The 20,338-nt window shown below is 39.9% G+C and overlaps 1 protein-coding gene across 3 annotated transcripts in view; it reads left to right on the forward strand.

The window, feature by feature from the left end:
- The window catches only part of nrxn2b (neurexin 2b), an 883,386-nt gene that overhangs the window by 388,729 nt on the left and 474,319 nt on the right, over positions 1-20,338 (forward strand). For all 3 annotated transcript variants that reach the window (XM_088073122.1, XM_088073124.1, XM_088073123.1), the window contains one exon: positions 15,450-15,473. In XM_088073122.1, the coding sequence (XP_087929248.1) occupies positions 15,450-15,473 (24 nt within the window). The remainder of the gene's footprint in view (positions 1-15,449; positions 15,474-20,338) is intronic.

Raw genomic sequence — 20,338 nt, forward strand, 5'->3', positions numbered from 1 at the left:
TGAATATAGATTTAAGAGAAAAACAGCTAGCAAAAAGCTAAATCATCATTGTGTCCAAAGAGTTAAGATCTATGAATAACTTTTTCAATTTTTAATTCTTGTTTGGGAAAATTGTCTTGGGCTTCTCACCCACGCTGCAGCAACAAAGAGAACATTATACACTCAAGAAACATACATACACAGGTTTGTTATATAAAAAAAAACATAGAAAACAAGCCGGCTTACTCCCGATTGGTCAATATTCCTCAGACTCCAAACAGAAACCAGAACACCTCAAATACCTAACATCTTGATCTTGGAAAAGATATCTGTTTATAGAGATTATGTTCGACATAACCAAAAGATGGATATGTAAGTTTGCAGCATATATACTGTGTGTGTTACACAAAATTGTCTTTGAGGTATTAAAAAAAGTGTCCAGAATGCTTTCCAGTACAAAGATGTTACAAACTATGCCTTCCAAAAACGGTTAAATTTACACAGACTGCTGCTTACTACTTTGTCCACTCCCTGTATACAGTATAGTTTCCAAATATGGTATATTCACACACAAAATGTCTAAATATCAAAACATGTCCTTCTGAGTCCCTTAATGACACACATGTCCAACACAAAATAATGACAATATCTTCCCCCTTTCCTCTTAATTAACATCTTTTACAGAATACTTATGGTCATGCTTATTGACCATCAACTTGCACATTTTCTCCCTCATACCAGGCATGATGATGGTTAACATACGATAAACACTGCTAATTACATTATCCAATTTAAACACAATTGCACATGTAACCCCCCACCCCCTCACACACACACACAAACACAGACCACTCTTGCTCTCCACTCCTCTTCCCATTGGAGCAAACATGATATCTGGCTCTAAAAATAGCCCGCAGTCTACTAGACAAGCGTTTGATTTCAGCTGAGGTTATCGTACAGCCCCAGTGGTCTCCAAAGTCTCATCCACTCTCTGTCTGTTGTTCTTAATGGGTCCTGCAACGTCATGCATATCTACCGCTGCATCAGTAAGCTCCGAAATAAGTAAAGCCTGTGAGCTCTCACAAACCCGTCTCTCTCTCTTTCTCTCTCTCCACTCTCTCTGTATGTGTATATTTGCCGTCTTTCTCCACAAAACCTATGAATTTGTCAGCTTTGTGCGGGACAAAATGAAGCAGACAGAATTAGGTGAGGTGATAGGGACTCTCCGCCAAGACAGAAGAGGAAGGGGGGGGAGGAATGCTTTAATAGATGATCACAGATGCAGAGCTCCCCTTGGTGGCGTCCGGCGGTACTGCAAGTGTGCAAAGTGGTGTTTGAAGAGTTTGGCTAATCCCTGTGGTGTACAGTTGATAGGCAGCCAAGGACACATGCATCGACCTCTCATCAGAGCAAGATTCTCCAAAACACACACACATCTTCACCCGTTTTACCCCATTCAATGCACAGATTGGTTAACATATCAGCAAGGGGTCCCTCCGTCACCTCTGTCTTCCCTCTGCTCCCCCTGACATCATCATCTACCATCATGGACATCATGTCGACATTAGCACTAGTGACCGTTCTCGCTCTTTCCCTCCTCTGGGATCGCTGCAGAAAAAACGAAGGGCAAAGACAAAGATGGAAACCTTCATGTCAGGGCGTCTCATGAGATGATAGATATGCCCGTTACACTGCACCGGAATGAAAATAGGTCACGTATTAAGTGTGCAATGACACTCTAGTCAGCATAAATCTGGCAGTTTAAAGCCCTTCATGCCCGATGTGTAGTTTAAATAAAAACCACTCATTCTCCACTGTACCGTGCGCTCTGCCAGTATTGATTTTCTGATCTTTTTAAATCCCACTCTGATTTTTCCTGAAGCCCTGCAGACACATCGACTAATCCACACACCGCTGTATTCCTTGTAGGGATAACTTTAAGCTTGTGTGGAAAAATCAGCCACAATTTTATTGAAGAAAACGACCACTGGCGCCTGTGTTATTACGTCCATTACCGTTATTACTGTAACTCAATGTCAATCAATCAATGTGTTTTTTTTTATAGCACAGTAGCAGCTAGTACAGATCAGGTTGAGGTTTATGTTGCATCAGGCTCTTGATGAATGTTTGCTGGTTAATGCGTTGCCTTTAAACATTAGATCCACATACAGGTTCTGATATCACTGCCAGCAGTGAGACGGACAGGAGCGACGAATTAAAGACCCGACAGCAGTCAGCAGATTTATTTTATCAGCTTTCTCTGCTGACACATACTCAGTATTTCCATAGCATTAACAAGTTCAACCAGCAAACAGAGCAGCGACTGTCCTGCGTCTGAAGCCCAACTTAGTTATGATTGGATGCTGCTGTGGTTAAAAATTCTTACAGTCAGGCCAATATCAGGAGTTATTCCAAGTAACATGATTAGTTGCAAACAGTTTCTGAGCTTTTATTTAATGTAGTTTTTCTGTTGATTAAATTATGTCGGTGCAAATATGTTATGAGAATATGAAAGTGGTAAGCAAGAACTTTTATTTAGATGTGGTTAAATGGAAAAGCCATTGTGGAATCACAGTTTGTGCACCATGTAAACATGCATGCACACAATGCTGTGGGGAGTAACTAGCTACTTGTAAGTGAATCACATAATAAAAGTAATTGTAGTCTTTTACAATTAATGAGAAAAAAAAATTATTAATTTTTTTTTTGCCATGCAGGATGCCTTCTTTTGGCATACTTTTTGATATTGCAGGTTAGCAAAGCTATTGAGGTTAATCTGATTGTAACACCATCAAGGGATGGTTTATACCCAGGCCACACTGCCTGTGTGAGCAGTCTGTGCACATCACAGAACATGTCGTATTTTTTGTTTTTATTTTTTGGTGCCTGTGTTAACAGGTTAGAACAGCCACACTGCCAGTATGAGCAGCGCTGCTCAGGTGTGGTTCTGCTGCTGCTCAGCTTCTGCTCACCTGTAGAGTCTCAGGTATTTTTTTTACCACTTGACGCATGCAGTTTTCAGTAAAAATAGACAGTGCAGATGGTCTTTTGATGATCATATTGACATTACACCATCTTTTACTATAGCTTCAATGTCTATATGTATATGTTTAGCTCAACCTTTCCTTTTTATTGTGAAATATTGTCATGTCCATGTTGTTGACATTGCAGTGGCTTACACAACTTGTTTAATTGTAATTAAAGCAGCTCTTTAGCAAGCAGCACCAGCAGCAACGCTGTTGGTGTGAAAACCACACGTGTGCGATCCGCAGCAGGTCAGAGAGGTAGCCGTTATGCAGGCAGTGTGGCCCAGACGTTACAAGGATTTGTTTCTATTTCCAGACATTCATTCGGCAGTATGTGTTCAAATTTGAAATGTTGTTTTTGATTGGTTTTTCATGTGAATTTGCACTGCCTCCTGTCTGCCCATTGATGTAAGCAGCCTGAGTTTCCCGCACCTGCAACAGGCTGACCACATCAAAATAGTTGGCCATGGTGTCGGACAAAAGCAGTTTCAAAGCTGGAAATTTGACAGTATTTTCCCTCTGAAAAAAGAGGCTTAAATTACAAATTACCTTTTTAAAAGGGCTATGAATAATCTGTATCCAATTACTTTTCAAAAGCAACCACCCTAATACTGACAATGCTTGACAGGTTAATATTTTACCCTGCTTGCTCTGTAGATGACTATAAGGTAGCTTTGTTTTATTATTTGTGGGACCCATTCTCTCCCATCTATAAATCAATGGCATGATTTTGGTCAGTGTTTTGTTGATATTATAGCAATGCAATGCCAGCAAAAATCTTATACCGAGCTCCTGAATACAGAGAAACACTAATCTATATACTAATGTATTCTTGGAGGGCTAACTTTCCATGCAGACGATCACTGAAACAATCAAAATGTCCTCACAACACAGCAGCCCGTCTGTGCGCTGTAACAGGCAGTCGCGTCCCACAGGACACTGCAGGCAGTCAGAGGAAACATGAGACGCACTCTGGCAGGGGAGAGGAAGTGAGCACTTGTATGTCTATAGTTTTTGTTTGTTCATGAGAAGAAGAGAGAGTGAGACGCTGATTGTGCGCACAATAGAGAGTGGGAAATGAAGTGTAGTGCTGCTATCTGAGACTAAAGGAATATCAGAGCAGTGGGAAGATGGGGCGAGTGCTGGAGAGACGACAGTTTACTACGAGAAGAGAAAAAAACAGTTGCAAGCTTGCTTTTAATTCCCCAATGTGACTTTACAAGGAGACGATTCAACATCCAGTGTGTCGCAGAACTGGGCCAGTAGCTTAGCCAGCATCCACAGAGAGAGAGACCTCTGAACTCAATATCTGCCTCTTTTTGCAATCCCACTTTTCCCTTTTGTATCACTTGCTCCCTTTTTACTCTCACCTACAGTACCATCCGCCCTTCTCATGTCTCTGGCTAGCTCCCTCTTCCTGTCTACCTTGATGTTCTTTAACTTCCCCCCACGCACTTCTCTTTTCCATATAATCGGACCTTGGATGCAGCTATTGGATTAATGAATGGATCAAACAGATTTTTTCATGGTTTTTTTAGAGCTGAGTGCACAGCCTGAAGGTTCAGCTTCTGGCCCAGAGTTCAGCTGCAGTAGGCGAGCTTTGATCTACAGCAGGATCGAGTTCAGCAAAGGTCATGTTGAGAATTATAATCTGTTACACATAGGTCGTGGCCGCTGTAAACCATTGCAGTTTTGAGAAAGTGCATTTCTTTTATTTAGTCAGAGACTACACAGCCTTAAAACTCTGTTTTGCTGTAGCCCAAATTATTATAAAACACCAGTGATTCAACATCTATAGGATAACTGTCATTTTGAGCTCCCCTGCTACCTGAAGTGCTATGTTTTACATATCTGGCTACAGCAGTAGGGTTTTACTTACTCTGAATAAGCAAAAATGAAGAAGGTAGTCAGCATTAGTAACAACAGTATCAACAAATGTTTTATTCCCTTGCGCTAGCGATAACTGTGGTGAGAGGCATTATGTTTTCGGGTTATCTATCCTATTCCTTTGAAAGCGACATCTCAAGAACACCTGAGAGAATTTCTTCAAATTTGGCACAAACGTCTATTTCAACTTAAGAATAAACTGATTAGATTTTGGTGGTCAAAGGACATTGTTATGTTGTCCATCTTAATCTTGTGAAGCGAAATCTTAAGAACACTGTGACGGAATTTTTTTTTTCAATTTCGGCACAAACATCTGCTTGGACTCCAAAATGAATTGATTAGACAAGATTTTGATGGTTAAGGTCAAGGTACCTGTGACTTTGTGTCTGTCTCACTCTTGTGAATATGATATCTTAAGACCACCTTGAGGGAATTTCTTCAAATTTGACACAAACGTCCACTTAGACTTGAACATGAAATTGTTGGATTTTACTGGTCGAAGGTCAAAGCTGCTTAGACCCATCACTTGTCTCGGTCTAGTGAACGTGATATCTAAAGAGCACCTTGAGGGGACTTGTCTTAATTATGGCACAAATGTCTACTTGGATTCAACAATGTACTGATGAGATTTTGGTAGTCAAATTTTACTGTGACCTCATAACACATTTTTGGCCGTAATTCAATGGACCACACTAATTATGCCAAAAGTTCTCACAGATGTTTCATAGAATATTAATTCTATATTTCTTCATTTAGTTATTTCTTTATGCATGCCACTAAAAAGTCATTTATAAGAATGACACAGCTGCCCAAGGTGAAAAAGTTAGAGGTATGGATCATTGAATCTATAGACATGAATGTGTTTGTTCATGATTGTGGAGGCTCAAGCACACCCTCACAGTCAATAATGGATCATAAAATCCAGTGCACACAAACTTTACAGGCAGCACTGTGACTTAAGATAGCATCCAATAAGGCAAACACAGTTATTCAGTTGAATGCACACACACGGACACGCCCCATCAAATTCTAAACTTCTTCTAGCCTCCATGCATGTCTCTCATACATAATGGAAATAGCTGCTAGCTAACTGTATTTATTCACATTCAACACACAACACACACTGTGCCTGCATGCACCCTCTCAACCACTATATGCCTGTTATACAGAGAAACAGGCCGAGTCAACGGGTGGAAAACTTGAAATAAAAAATGACTTTCCACCCAAAAATTTGAAATTGAAAAGCCGTCACAGCTCGCTTGCTGTCATGACTGCAAAATTAATCAGAGAGAATCACTGTCATGTATTAGCACTGTAAGATCTTCTACATGCAGTGTGATCTTCTAAAAGCATTATTCCTTTTGAAAATGAGGAATTTTAAAATTAATGTAGCGTTTTAAACCCTACATTCATTGTTCAGGCACTGATGTGTTGTAATCCCAGTTACTAAGACATCAGTGCATTTAAGAATCAGGTTTTAAGTGGCAGGGCATGTGAAGGAAACAATCGCATTTATTTCATACAAGACGACAGAATGAGAACGTCAAACCCTCCCCCTTCAATCAATACGAGATGCCCGGACGCTCCCCGCCTCTTTGTCGTTCTTTCTGTCTCTGCCTCTCTCACTTGTTCAGATTTATCATCCATTTCTGTAAGGCATGATCAGCTACAATTACCCTCCCTCCTCCTACATCGCTCCATCTCTCCTCTTCCTCTCCTCCCCAGCGTTCCTCCAAGAGGCAGCCGAAATTCCTGAGAGAGAACCAATCAGTTCCTCTCCCGCTCCCTCACCCTCCCTTTCTCTCTCATTTTCACTCCATCTCTACGTCGTCCATTCTTGCTAGCAACTTGTCACTTAGCAACGGTGTCTGCAATGCTGTTATCATTCCTTGCTGCAGTACTCCAGTGGTTGCATTAACCCTTTCCACAGAACTAAGTCCACCATTTAACCATTAGGATATTACTTATTTTGTCCTGATTTACTAGGTAGAAACATCTAGAAACCATAATGCCTTGGTTGTTGAACATGCTGCATATGAAGAGACTAAGTGATCCAAGCAGAAGTAATTGGTTTAAACCACTGAGGAAAAATGACAAATTAACTTAAAGGGATAGTTTGGATTTTTTGAAGTCTGTGGGGTACTCTGCCTCTGTGGGGTACTAATTCATAGTCAATGTGTTGCACACAGCAGATGTCAATCGGCACACCCTCAGTTTGGAGAAGCAGGCTGGAGTCTGACACGGAAGCTACAGAAGCTTTGTAATGTACTGCTGTGGATGGGGACCAGCATCAAAATATTTTAAAGTCACGTAAATAAAGTCCCAGCTAAAAAGAAGGGAAAAAAAATCAACATTAGTTTAATTGTACGCTATATTGAGAGTATTTTCACCGTTTTACCTTTCCATCAAATAATATTGGGTAAGCTGTTAACAACTTTAGTTTAAGTCAATTGTATTGTCAATTCTGTTATATGCACAGGACAAAGACAAGAATAAAATACCATTTCTCCCAGACACTCAGTGAGAACATGCAAGTGCACAAACAAAAGAATAGAAAATGTTTAACTACGAAAGACAAGAAATAAAATGACAGTTAAGGAAGGCACAAATGAAAAAAAGACAGAAGCACCAAAAATGACACAAACAACATATAGACCAGCAGCCCCTGTGTCGCCATGTCAAATCACTGTTTTTCTCAATGGAGTCTGGCTTTGAAGAGAGTGATACAATGGCTTCGATTTTGCTGTAGGAAGTCATTGTCTTACATTAAGGTAAAGATGTGAAATTAATATATGGTGAACTTAAACTGATACTAATTTTTTTTTTTTTTTAGGTGAGACTTTTATTTAGTGACTAAAATAAGTTTTATTGCTGGACCCCATTCACAGCAGTACATTTCTTAGCTTACATTTCAGACTCCGGCCTGTTTCGGCAAACTTGGGGTGTGCCGACTACTGTTTGTAATATACTGCCTATGGATTAGTACGCCATACCAGGCCACTTCAGAAAATCTCAACTACCCCTTTAATAAGTAACTAGTTACTATAGATTTTTACTCTGGAACCACTAGGCTTACAATATGCGGCCACCCCACACATACACCTTGTGGATAAGCTCCTTCCATCCATGTAGAGCATTTCAATAATGTCAGCATAATGCGTTTAACATAATGACAGATTGAACCTTTTATGGCCAAATCTAAAATGCCATTTAGAGTGCTCAGCTTTGCCAACACATACAGCGACGCACTTTTATGGTTACAGCAGGAATTGCTATTGAAGGCAGGCAGGGGTAGTGGATTTGTTTGATGTACATAATGACATGCTAACACCCCTGTAATCCTTTCTCAGTTTACCGCCAATGACATTTTAAGTAATCCACCAGCTCAGAGGAGGTGGGGGCGCAGTCACCACGCGTGTGAGCCGACGTTCCTTTTTCTTTCTTCCCCTTTTGCTTCTTTCCCCGTGCCGACCAGAGGTCAATGTCCTAAGCGCAGCGTGTGCCTGTACATAGCCCAAACTACAAACACCTTGTGCTTAAACATCGGTTGTTTGATACCAACACTAGGAGGTTCTGTGCATTTGAGAGAGGGGAAAAAGCTCATTTGCATCACATTTCCACTGCATTAGCATATCCGCCCGCATTCCCACATTCGCTCACTCACTCATCAGCCTCATTTGCCACTACCTGCTCCGGCACTTTCATGTTTATTCATCCCTCTGTCTCAGAGACCTATAATCAGATAACAAATCTCCGTGCCATTAGCACATTCAAACAGGTAATAAAATGCTAGTGAGACAGAAACAGGTAAGAGATTGAGGAGGAGATTATAGGAGAAAACAACGGTGTAGGAGAGAAGGAGAGGAGAAAGACGAGCAGCAAACGTATGTAATAACACCTTGTATTAGTGCTGAAAACCTGCCGCAAAATCACACCAGAGTAAAAGTTTAGATCACAATCTGTAGCTGTTAGCTGCATCCAAATTGGGTAAAATGTTAGTCTTCAGCCTCGCGGTAAAAGTTTTTATTATCAAGCTTGTTCACAAGTACAACAGAATAAACAATTAAGAAGAGGTAGCTCCCTCTAATTCATACATATTCATGTTCAGCTGTATAGCTGTGTGCTTATAACTAAATCTAAATTTATAAGTTAAAAAGAGGTAGAAATAAAAGTTAACTATACAGTTAATCTTGTTTTGCCAATTTGTTGTAAATTCCAAAATTACAATGTGTAGTTATGCTGGATGAGCCATCTGTCTGAGGAAGAGATGTGTGCATTTTCTTCTGATTGTAGAGACTGAGCACTGCTTGAATCTTTGCTGCAACAGCCTCAACAGTTGTTCTTGTGGGTTGACATTGAGCTCATCCTGATGGAATCTAAAGAGAAAGAAGGGACGAGGAGGCAGTCAGTCAGTCAGAAACGGGGAAACGGAGGTGAGGCTGATGGGAAGCACAACAGAAAAAGGAGAGAGAATTATGGCCATCTGCATCGCAATGCACAATATGTTCTACTGCAATTTTCATGCACGCACGCACACACCTATACAGAAACCCCGCACCCTTGCACGCTGTTTGTTTGCAGACTTCTCTCCACCATAATTGCAGTGACATTTATATTTGCACCTGAAGCCTGTCTGCCAGTTTCCATTACTTGGAGCCAGATTTAGAGAGAGGCAGACGAGAGTGAATGGCGGATGATTGGAATGAACGCGAAACCAAATGTACCTGAAAGAGCTATTTTGAATCGAAGCCCAGTTCCCCCCTCTATCTGACAGGGTCACTTGCAGAGTGTCTGTGTTGCAGAGGAGTGCCTTATACAGCACACATTCACAAATACCCAGCAAGCCACATAAATGCATATAATATGGATGCTCACGTTCATCCAGCAACAAAAAATGAGCTTCTACTCATACAGGTAATGCAGAATTTTCATGTGTTTGTAATCGTTAATTTTCGCCGGATGAAAAATAGCACCAATTCTCTCCCTGCTCACCCCATAATATTCTGCAATATCAGTTTCATCACTTATTTCTAAGGGGCCAAATTTATCGGAGAATGGTCATCAGTCTTGGACCTTTCTATGTTACGATGATAAATCTATCTGGACTGGAAATCTTGGCTCGACTGCACTATCCATTTGTCATTAAATATTTATTCGGCTTATTCGCTGGATGCCGCAGCTCAGTAACGTCCACCGTGACAAGTGTGTAAAAGATCAGCAACTCAACAAAAACATAATTTTACATCTTTGCCGAATCGGGCTGGCATCCTGCAGGTCCCCGCCTGTCTAGTGAATTAGCAGTTTTGGCATTAGCACATTTCCCTTTTTTACCCCGCCCCATCCCTCAGTATTAAATACATGAAGATTTTATAGCCCAGGGGCTCCTGTGAGACAGATGCAACACAAAGTTGTTTGTCTGGGCTTGTGGTTGTTTACATGACTGGGGGCTTTATCCTCCATCAGCAAACATCGGCATTTGCAGCCTTGGTTTTCCCTCATGGGTCAATTACAGCGAGGGTGATGGGCTGTCACAGCAGGGGCTCCAGGCATGGTGGCTTTGAGGCAAAACAAGCACAATGCATGGAAAAGGAAATTGACTGTGAGACAGTGAAATTAGTGGTAAAGACAGTGGTGACTCTGTCTCTCAACCCACTGTTTTTCCTCTAGTTACTAGACCATCCTGTTTACTGTGTGATAACAAAAGTACAACAAAACCTTAATTTTCTGCATGATTGATCTTGACATTGGAGCACCAGTTCTGCAGTATTTACAGATCTCATGCAGTCAAAAGTCATACTTGTATAATAGCTTTGCCTCTGGATCTTCATATCACTTTCAAATGCCCACATTGCTACACTTCTTTCTAGTCTGAAAGTTTATTCATTTAACATTTTGTATGTCTTACTCCTCATATGAAAACCCAAGTCTAACTCTCAATGTGGACTATCTATCTATTTATCTATCTATCTATCTATCTATCTATCTATCTATCTATCTATCTGTCTATCTATCTATCTATCTATCTATCTATCTATCCATCCATCCACCCATACCTACTTGCCATAACCTACTTATCTACTTATCTAGCTACCTCGCAACCAGCTATAAATCTATATCCAGCTAGTAGTGATGTGCAGGTCAGCTAGCTATCTTACTACCTATATCACCATCTTTCCATCTGTCTATCAAGCTACATTTCTATCTATCTAGCTAGCTAGCTAGCTATCCATCTTGCTATCTTTCTAGCTTTTTTTTTTGTTTTGCCATCTATTCATCTATTTAGCTATCTTTCTATCTAGTTTTCCATCCTGCTGTCTTTCTAGCTCTCACTTTCTACCTACCTACCTACCTTTCGATTAGTCTATCTAGCTGTATTACTAGCTTTCTTTCTTTCTGGCTATATCCATTCACTGAGCTGTCTTTCCATTGAGTTTTCCATCCATCCATCCATCCATCTGTCTGTCCATCTGTCTGTCTATCAATTTTATTTTTATATTTTAGTTGTTAATGGATCGATGAAATAAGATACTATATAAATCTTTGCACAGGTTCCAAATCTACCTTAATCTCCTTCATTCCTTTGTCTGTTGGACAGTCTTTGTCTGTTGGACAGTCGTCACCCACCCATTCGTCTACATGCATTGACCCTGTAGACTTAACCCTTCACAGGGACCTGCTCAGGAGAATCAAAATAAATCTGCTCTTCTATATTGCTTACTCACAGAACATTGACAGGCATAGGCTGTGTTCACTCTTTCTACAAGATACTGCCGACTCTACAGAACTCCAAATATAATCTCTTCCTTTCATTTCCACCACCCATCTTTTTACGCGCTGCCGTCACTTTATCGTGTAATTTCAAAGATCATCAGCAATTTTTGAAGGATAAATTTTTCACAACCATCCCAGGGCTGCTCCGTCAAAGAAGTGATAGAGAGATAAGTTCAAAATCCAGACATCAAACGCCTGCGAGGGATCTGAAACTTACAGAATTCAAAATGTTGCATTTAATAATCTCCCCAAGCTGTATCACAGACCATCTTTCAATGAGCGTAGAAAGACCCATAATCATTGTCACCTTTGTACAAGTCTAACTTATTACTATCAATAAGCTCCCAGTTGTCGGAGCGTCCTGTCTGTTTCTTTGATGTGTCAGCTGTTGTTTTCTTAAACTCAGAGACATGCGAGTGCAGTTTGGTGTGGATATACAAATTCAAATCCACCATTGGATCTTATTCACCTAAATAGCGGATCAAGAGGAGTCATTAGACAAAGTGGAGGACTGGTGACAGCACTTCATCATGACCCTGGATCAAAGAGTGGGCGCGCATGAAGCTTGAAATCTTCCAGTAAACCCCACAGGGGGGACTTCGGTCATGCTTGCAACTTCGACTCAGCTCCCACACAGATGGCAAACACAAACGGTAATCCATCCCACACATAAACACACACAGTACTGTACATACTGTACGTACAACAGGGACATACTCTGTATCTATATGCATGTATGCATCTTAACTGCCTGACCTGGAGCTTTGCTGTAATTTCAGCATATTTAAACAGCACTAGTCAAATTTTATAACTTTATGTAAAAATAAGTAATTGTCAGTGAGTAGATTCACCCTTTCTGCCCAAATTCTAGTATCAGATATGGTCACCCACGGCAGCTGACAATTTCAACTTCCAGATCAAGATATAAGATGTCCTCTAGATGTCTACTCACGTCCTGGGGGGAAACTCAAGGCAGATCTCGGTGAAAGATCTTTTTGCTTCTTACTGCTGATACGGTGGAGACTGAGTGACCACCAGCACTCAGGGACAGCTACATGGAGCAAACCAGCCACTGTCAGAGTCCCTGTGTCTACTCTGGAAAGACTGGGAGTCTGGTGGAGGTTTGACAGTCACTAGAAGCACATTTATATCCCTTTGAGAGAGTCACTGTGTGTAGCTCACTTTGTCGCACTACTCTAAAAGGTTCTCTGGTGTGTGTCCCTGGTCATTAATATCGGTAAATGTTACACTGCGTAGGCTCTAAGTATCTTTTTAACCCTTTGACACCTGAGCAAGTTGACAAGGGTATATGACCCCAAAATACCAAGAAATTAGTATAAAGTATATGAAAATTACTTGGGGGTAAATAAATAATTAACAGATTTTTTAAAGTCAGAAAAAGATTATTTGAAAACAACCCAAAGTAATTACCTAGAAAGTGCTTAAAAATGAACAATAATTTTGGAACTTAATGTTAAATATGTAATTATGATAATACTACTACTACTACTACTACTACTACTACTACTAATAATAATAATAATAATAATAATAATAGTTTTTCCCTTGCTTTTTTCCCTAGACAATTTCCCCTAGCTATTTTAGAATAATTTTCTAAATCTACCAATTTCTTGTGATATTTGAAGCTTTTCTCATAAAGTTGCTCATTGCCTTTTTTTGTTATATTTTAAAATACATTGCACCAAATTGCTGAGGGTTCACAGGTTTAGATACATGTGAAAGGTGTCTGAAAGCAGCACAAGAAAAATTATGTCGCTCCAGGTTTTAAAGGGTTAAGCTCTGAATACAGCATATTACTGGTGAACCCATGTGTTGTGTTTGCTGCCCCTAATTAGGTCTAAGGCTGAATCCCAATACACCCCATGTCCCTAGCACTTAACCTCTACCCATCCGTTTGCACATTCACATCTAGGAGGTAAGGCATCCTGATTCTTGTTGGGGTAGACTGGCAGGGTAGGGGCACAAGTTGCTAATGTTAGCCTACAGAGAACCACAAGTTGCAGAAATGACCCAGCATTATTTTCTATTTGATTGTTTGATAAATTGTTCAACTTGTGAATGAATCACAAGCATCCATACTTTTCTGTCTCAAATAAATGGTAAATGTCATTGCTCCTGATTACTTCAGGCCAGTGGCAACTACTCATGAAGAATCAGGGTCAGAAGGGGTTTTCACATTTCATAGGGGAAGATTTTAACAACTAAGTCTTGTAACTCTGCTCCGAGGAGTAAAGGGGCATTCAAAATTGAGGGGTAGGTGTGAAAATAAGAAATGGGATTGGGTCCAAATCTCTTTTATGTACAACCTTGTTTTTCCACCAATGACATTTTTGAAGGGAACTGACTATTCTTAATCACCATTATCACTGAGTATACTGTTTATACCTACTTATAATAGGGATTCAGGATGCATTCATTTACTGTTGTACACACTGACATGCCTTTGTACAATGATGCATTCGCTTACTGACATACATACTGATGTGCATTTGAATTTAGAAATGAGTGAACACACTAGAGTTAGAGACGACGCTTCTTTGAGCTGAAGGAAGCAATTTAAATTGTCAAAGTAACTGCTGATTTGCACCTCTTGCGCAGTTTGACCATATCCTCAGAACTGACATCTTTTTTTTACTTACTTGAGATTGCAGGTCTGATATGGTGTTTCAAAGATGGGGAATCAGTTAATGCACAGATGGCACATGAAGATGTGTCTCAAAGTTCCATTTCATGTTCTAGTTGGCATGCTTTTCTCTCCCCAGATACCACAAGCTTTGCTCTTTATTGTGGAAATGACTTAAGGTACTGAATGACCAGTTCACTCTCTTTTTCAGGATGCTGCAGATATCCTCAATGAAATGCTTCTCTCCATCTCTCTGCCTTTCTCTATCCTTTTCTCTCATGCTCAAGAATGTACCAAATTAATTCTGTTTCCCTCAATGTCCCATCACTGAAAAACACAGTAGTGACCACAATTGTCCATTGTTACAATGCAATAATTTCTTTTTGGTTTTTCTCTTGCATATGTCACATTACTCCCGTAATGACTACTTGGGGATATTTTGCTTAGAGATTTGCAACCTTTCAAGTCACCAAGACATGATTGGCCCCGCCCAAGTACTAAAAGACGCCATTTTGAAATGGACTAGACCCTACCACCAGCCAAGGCCACTAGAGTGAATACTGGTGTACTTTTCCCTTATTCCCCCTCTTCCCCACTCAAAACAAACATCCCCATCAAAACGACCCAAATCCCCTCTGTGGAAGTTGATTTGCTAACTCTTGTCTCTTTTACTAACAACAAGCTTCAGAATTCTTCCGATTTGATTCTTTTCATTGGTGAACTTTTCTTTTCCCTTACCTTTTATGATTTCAACAACTAACACTGTGTCATTCACGGAATGTGAACCATCTGTTGTTTTCTCTACTTAACTTGCGACTTACATACTAACAAATGTATTGTTATCCTTTTATTCCTTTTATTTTATTTCCTAGATGACCCTTGTAAAACAAAATAATTATACGATTGCTTTCTTTATTTCTTTATTTGGATGTTTTACTATATAAACAATAGAAAAACAATATTTTCTTTTAAATTATATTTTAATATTAGCTTCGTTTTTGTTATTGAAAGGAGAAGCTGGTTTTGCAAAAGGCGATTTTTTTTTCCTTTGCCACTTTTTTGGGGTTGAGGTGTGTTTTCCTTGAGTTTAAGGTTTGTCATTATTTTTTTTTTCTTTCTCCTCCCCCTGTTTTCTCCTGAAGCACGCAGGCATTGGACACGCTATGGTAAACAAACTGCATTATATGGTAGATATCATTCTAATTGTCTTATACTTTGGTTTGCCCTGGGTTTTCCGTTACCTCTTTCTATTCTGTTTGCTTTACTGAAAGTACAATCCGCCATCAATTCCAAGGTAGCTGAAAAACTCCACCTCTCTGTTTTTCTTTTAGCCCTCTCTATATATATGTTATTGCTTTTTATTGCCATCCAGTTCCCCCCTCCCTAAAAGAATTGACGTGTTCATCCAAAGAGGTCTGCCCAAAAAGATAGAGAAATTACCTAAATTTTAAGATTTTTATTTCTTTTGCTTTTTATTTTCAGTCCCTTTTTATTTCTTATTTTTTTTTTACTTGAAATACTATCCGTATGAAGAAATAAAGAATCTTAATGCAAGAAATTTTCTCAATTGAGTATTAGAAATAGTTACCTTTACTTTTTTGTTTATCCCTGTTTCCTCCTGATTTATTTTCTAAGAAGAACCCTATGAAGTGAGCATACACAGCAGACTTCTCAAGCTCACAAATAACCTACTAGAGCAACTCCAGTGAGAGGAAGTAAAAAAAATAAAAAAGAAAGAAAAAAAATCAATTTATTTATTTTCCAACATTTTAACAACATGAGACGAATTGCAGTGGGACCATCTCGCTATGGTGCCTGTTCGGCCTGTTATGGAGCGTCCTGTTATCGAGGCTCACCATCCTGTGGTTTATGAACTCATGAAGAGTATTTACAACTTTTGATTTAGCGGCCAAAGCCCTCACTGTAAAGTAGGCCTCAAATAAGTGTTTGATCCCATTAGTGGCCTTAGGTTGATTTATGATCAAGATGGGCTTGTTCCCAGACCTGCGCCCAAACACACTCCAGCTCTTACACACATGTAAACACTTAATAAAGTACTTTAATATGGCATTAGTCCGCTGAACTCGGGTGCAGAATAGTAGTGATTCAAGCTCATAATTGAAAATAAAGTGGCAAATGCATTTTTATAAGCTGCAAACTTGGGGAAAGTTGGCCAAAATAACTCACATACTATATTATAGTAGTATTATCAGTATTACTTGCTTTCACTGGACTTTTTAATCAATAAATGAAATTGTCTGGCCATTGATACAGACCGTAATTGCCTTGGGAACTCTGAACTGTGTGCAATCGACCCCTCATTAACACTAACACTAACTTATATTTCTTATATTTTACTGGCCTCACCCCTTGCATGAAGAGACTTGACCCCCCCCTATTCCCAATCTTTTATTTTGTTATTTTTTATAAACAGATTGCATTGAGTATATATGTATATGTATATATCATGGCTAACATATATACATACATATATCAGTTGTCCTAATATAATCAATACGGCCATGAAACATGTTAGCCACACCCTCTTGCTGGTTTATTTATTTGATTTGTTTTTTATTTTTCTTTCTTTTTTTAACTTCTATAAGTTTAACTTCAAATTTTAACCTACTAAAATGAATAATGACCTCACATTTTATCTTGCTAAAACAACAAAAGGGAAAAAGTAAAGAGGAGAGACAGATTTTCATTTTCTTGGTGAATAGAGGATTGATGCCCCAAGGAATAAATCTGCCCAATCCATCATAACACATGAGTTGGGGAAAACTGTTATGAGTGTAAGCCACTGTTTCCAGCGACTCACTTGGTCAAATTTGTCTTGTCTTGGCTCAGATTTGACAAAAATGATGAAGCAATTTTGAGCTCACATCAGAAATGGTGGTGAAATTCTAGAGGGGGGCATAATAGGAGCTGCAATCATGTCTGAGTACAGATTTCTTTTTGTGTGTCTAATAGGGCAGAGACAGTGATGGTTCCCAACATTTGAATACTAATTGCTCTATTCACCAAGACATGGACGTCCTCTCTCCACTCCCAATTTTTTCCTATTCTTTAAAAAACCCTCTCATTTCCGTTGATTTCATCTGTGATTGGTGACATTGGTCCCATCCTGTCCCACCACTCCCACCTCCAAACTGACCAGTGGTTGTGTCCCTGCACTCTGTTTGCATGTCTCTATTGGCTAGAATGTCCTCACATCAGCATACTCACAGGGGTTCAAATGCTGCTCTAGCCCAGCGCGTGTCAAGTCTGTTGTACACGTGTCTATATCCTGTTGCATTCCTGTCTAAACCTTAACACTGAAAGCTCTTCCTTTTACCCCATTTGTCTGGTGTCGTGGTGCCCCGCAATAAATTTACCCCCACCCCCACCCCCGCCCCCACCCCTCCACACACACTACTTTCCCCATTTTGCTGCATCTTGCCAGATGTTTTTATTTTTTTTCATTTAACAGTTGGTCTGTTTGTGTTGTGTCTGATGGAATTCTCCCCCCATCCTCATTCCTCCTGTCATCTTTCCCATTTAAGTGCATGGCTTGTGTGTCACCCCGTTAGCTTGGATGGTTTCATTTTGTTTCCTCTTAACCAAAACGAACCCTTGCACATGAAATAACACATTCAGTCCAAATTTGGACCTGGTTTGAGCAATCAAATTTCAGAGGACTTTTAAAGAATCCTCACCTACTTATCACCAAATTTTACTAAGAGTGTTACTAATCTACTGTTTGAATCAAACCTTTGTTGTAACTGTACTAACAACCATTTTTGTGTCTGACTTTCCCTTACTTACAAAAGTACTAACCGATTTTGTTCACCCTTCAACCCTTTTAACTCTTTTCGGCACACAACTAAAGAACTACCCCCCTCCTTTCTCACCTCAAACCCCTTGACAACTGTTGCCTAAACAGCAAAACCTCCCGACCCTCCCACATTCACTAACCTTGATATGTAGCTTAGTTAAGACAACAGACTCCATATTTAGTGTTGGAAGACAGATTGTCTTCCTACAATAAATTATTCCTGACTAATACACGTTGACAAGCTGCCAGACACCTACCAAAGTCCAATGGTGGATAGGAACACCTTTATTTCTTTTTCTCTTGAACTTCCTTCCTAACTTCTGGTCTAGCTTTGACCTGAGCTAATGGGAGGACAAAGTCTGTCATCTATTGTGTTACCCTTCTTATGCAAGCCTTCAATTGTATTATGCAATATATTAACTCCAAAATATAACCCCTTGTTTCTCCCTGCGAAAGATCAAATGTAGTGCCAACAAGGGTAAGTGATGCATTTTCAAGGTAAGCTCTTTGCATGGACTATGATGTCAAATATCTGAAGGTTCTGATAGGTCTCCGTACCTGGTTAGACTGCACATGAGTTCAAAATTGCTGACAAAGAAACCATAGACTCACTCAAAGTAAAAATTGGATGCTCCAAATCATGACTGCCTTTGGGAATTGAGGGTAGAACATGATCTGTATTCCTGAGCAGAAGATGTGTGCACAGTGAGTGTGAGTCAAACAGAGCTATTTTTTATTGCGTGTGTTGAAAGCTTGACATGATGCAGCTCCACATACCATAAAGTGAAAAATTCCTCTTTTTCTTGTGGCTAATATACCATAAGCTTAAGACTTGCGTTGGTTGTTTTTCTTCCTCCTAAATACCATCTGGGTTCACTCTGATGTATTTCTTTATAGAAGTAGTAGCTGCTGTTCTTGTGTTACCTTCCGCCCACTCCTGAGTTGCTACCAGACTCCTAAGAAATTAATCATGATGGTGGATAGGCAGTCATAGTATGATGGCAAGAAATACTTACAATGAAGTAGAGTGTTGTGTTGCCTCATGTTGCCTGTGTCTCGGCCAAGACATTGTTCTTAAACACCAAAGTCAACTGCCAACTAGTACGTATGTTCTGTGTCTACATGAGAGGAAACAAACCTCCATACCAGCAGGGCAAGGTAATCTGTATGGAGTCAAGGCGGGTGTCAAGACTAGATAGTTAGCACATAAACAACACAACCTGATGTTGAAAAAACAAAGGATATTTACCATGAACTAGCAAGCAAAGACACAATAAAACTATGATTGGTTTCTGGTAACATTTTTGGCCTTGTCAAGTCAAGTCAACTCTTTTTATATAGCACATTTAAAACAACCAGGTTGACCAAAGTGCTTTACAGGGTAAAAAGGCGCTGTGAAACTATGATAAAAATAAATGGGCTCCTGCCTGCAACGCTGCATCCAGGTCTCTTAACACATCCATGCGTTGAACTACCAATCAGTTTTTCAGGCTGCGCTGACAATTTAACATGCTGAATTAGCTGTCGACAAGAGCTTATTAGTGTCAATTACTAGGGTGACAGATGTGACGTAGATACATCTCAAAGCATACATGATTTATGTTAAACTTACAAGTAAAAATCATGGCCATCGTGTATACAGGGTCTGATTAGTCTGATCATTTCAACTATAGTGTTGTTCACCTTTAATGTACAACATTAGTGTGGCCAGCGTAATTCCAATAGGAATCATGTTGACCTTTGTTAACTTGGTGAAAGTGGGATCTACGTGTTGGAGCGTTGAATTGCCAGCAGCTTGTAGTCATTGAGCCCGATATGGTCAATGAGCCAGTAACACAGTCCGTTGAGCACACAGCAGGACCCCACACAGAACAGCTTTAGTTCACTTTACACTACATGTGAACCCCCATTACAGAAGCTTTGATTCCGCAGGTAGTTTGTGGTTTTATGGGGAAGAAGCACAGAAGAGAAAGACTGATGGAATAGAGGGAGGAATTAATACCATAAGAGAAGTCATTCCCCAACCAGGGGACCATGTAGACATGTGAACAGGTTAAAACAGAATGCTCCCCAAGATTTGAATTCCGAGCTGTGTCAATCCCTTCACAGTATATTCATCTGTAAACAGCTCCAGTCTGTGGTCTCTATGATATCTGGGACACAGTTCGGCACAGATCAGCCAGTACTGTTTGGTTTCTGTTTGTCCTGGGCTAA

The sequence above is a fragment of the Plectropomus leopardus genome, chromosome 23 (genome assembly GCF_026936395.1).
Source record: "Plectropomus leopardus strain MGB_pleo_1.0 chromosome 23, ASM2693639v1, whole genome shotgun sequence".
Taxonomy (NCBI): Eukaryota; Metazoa; Chordata; class Actinopteri; order Perciformes; family Serranidae; genus Plectropomus; species Plectropomus leopardus.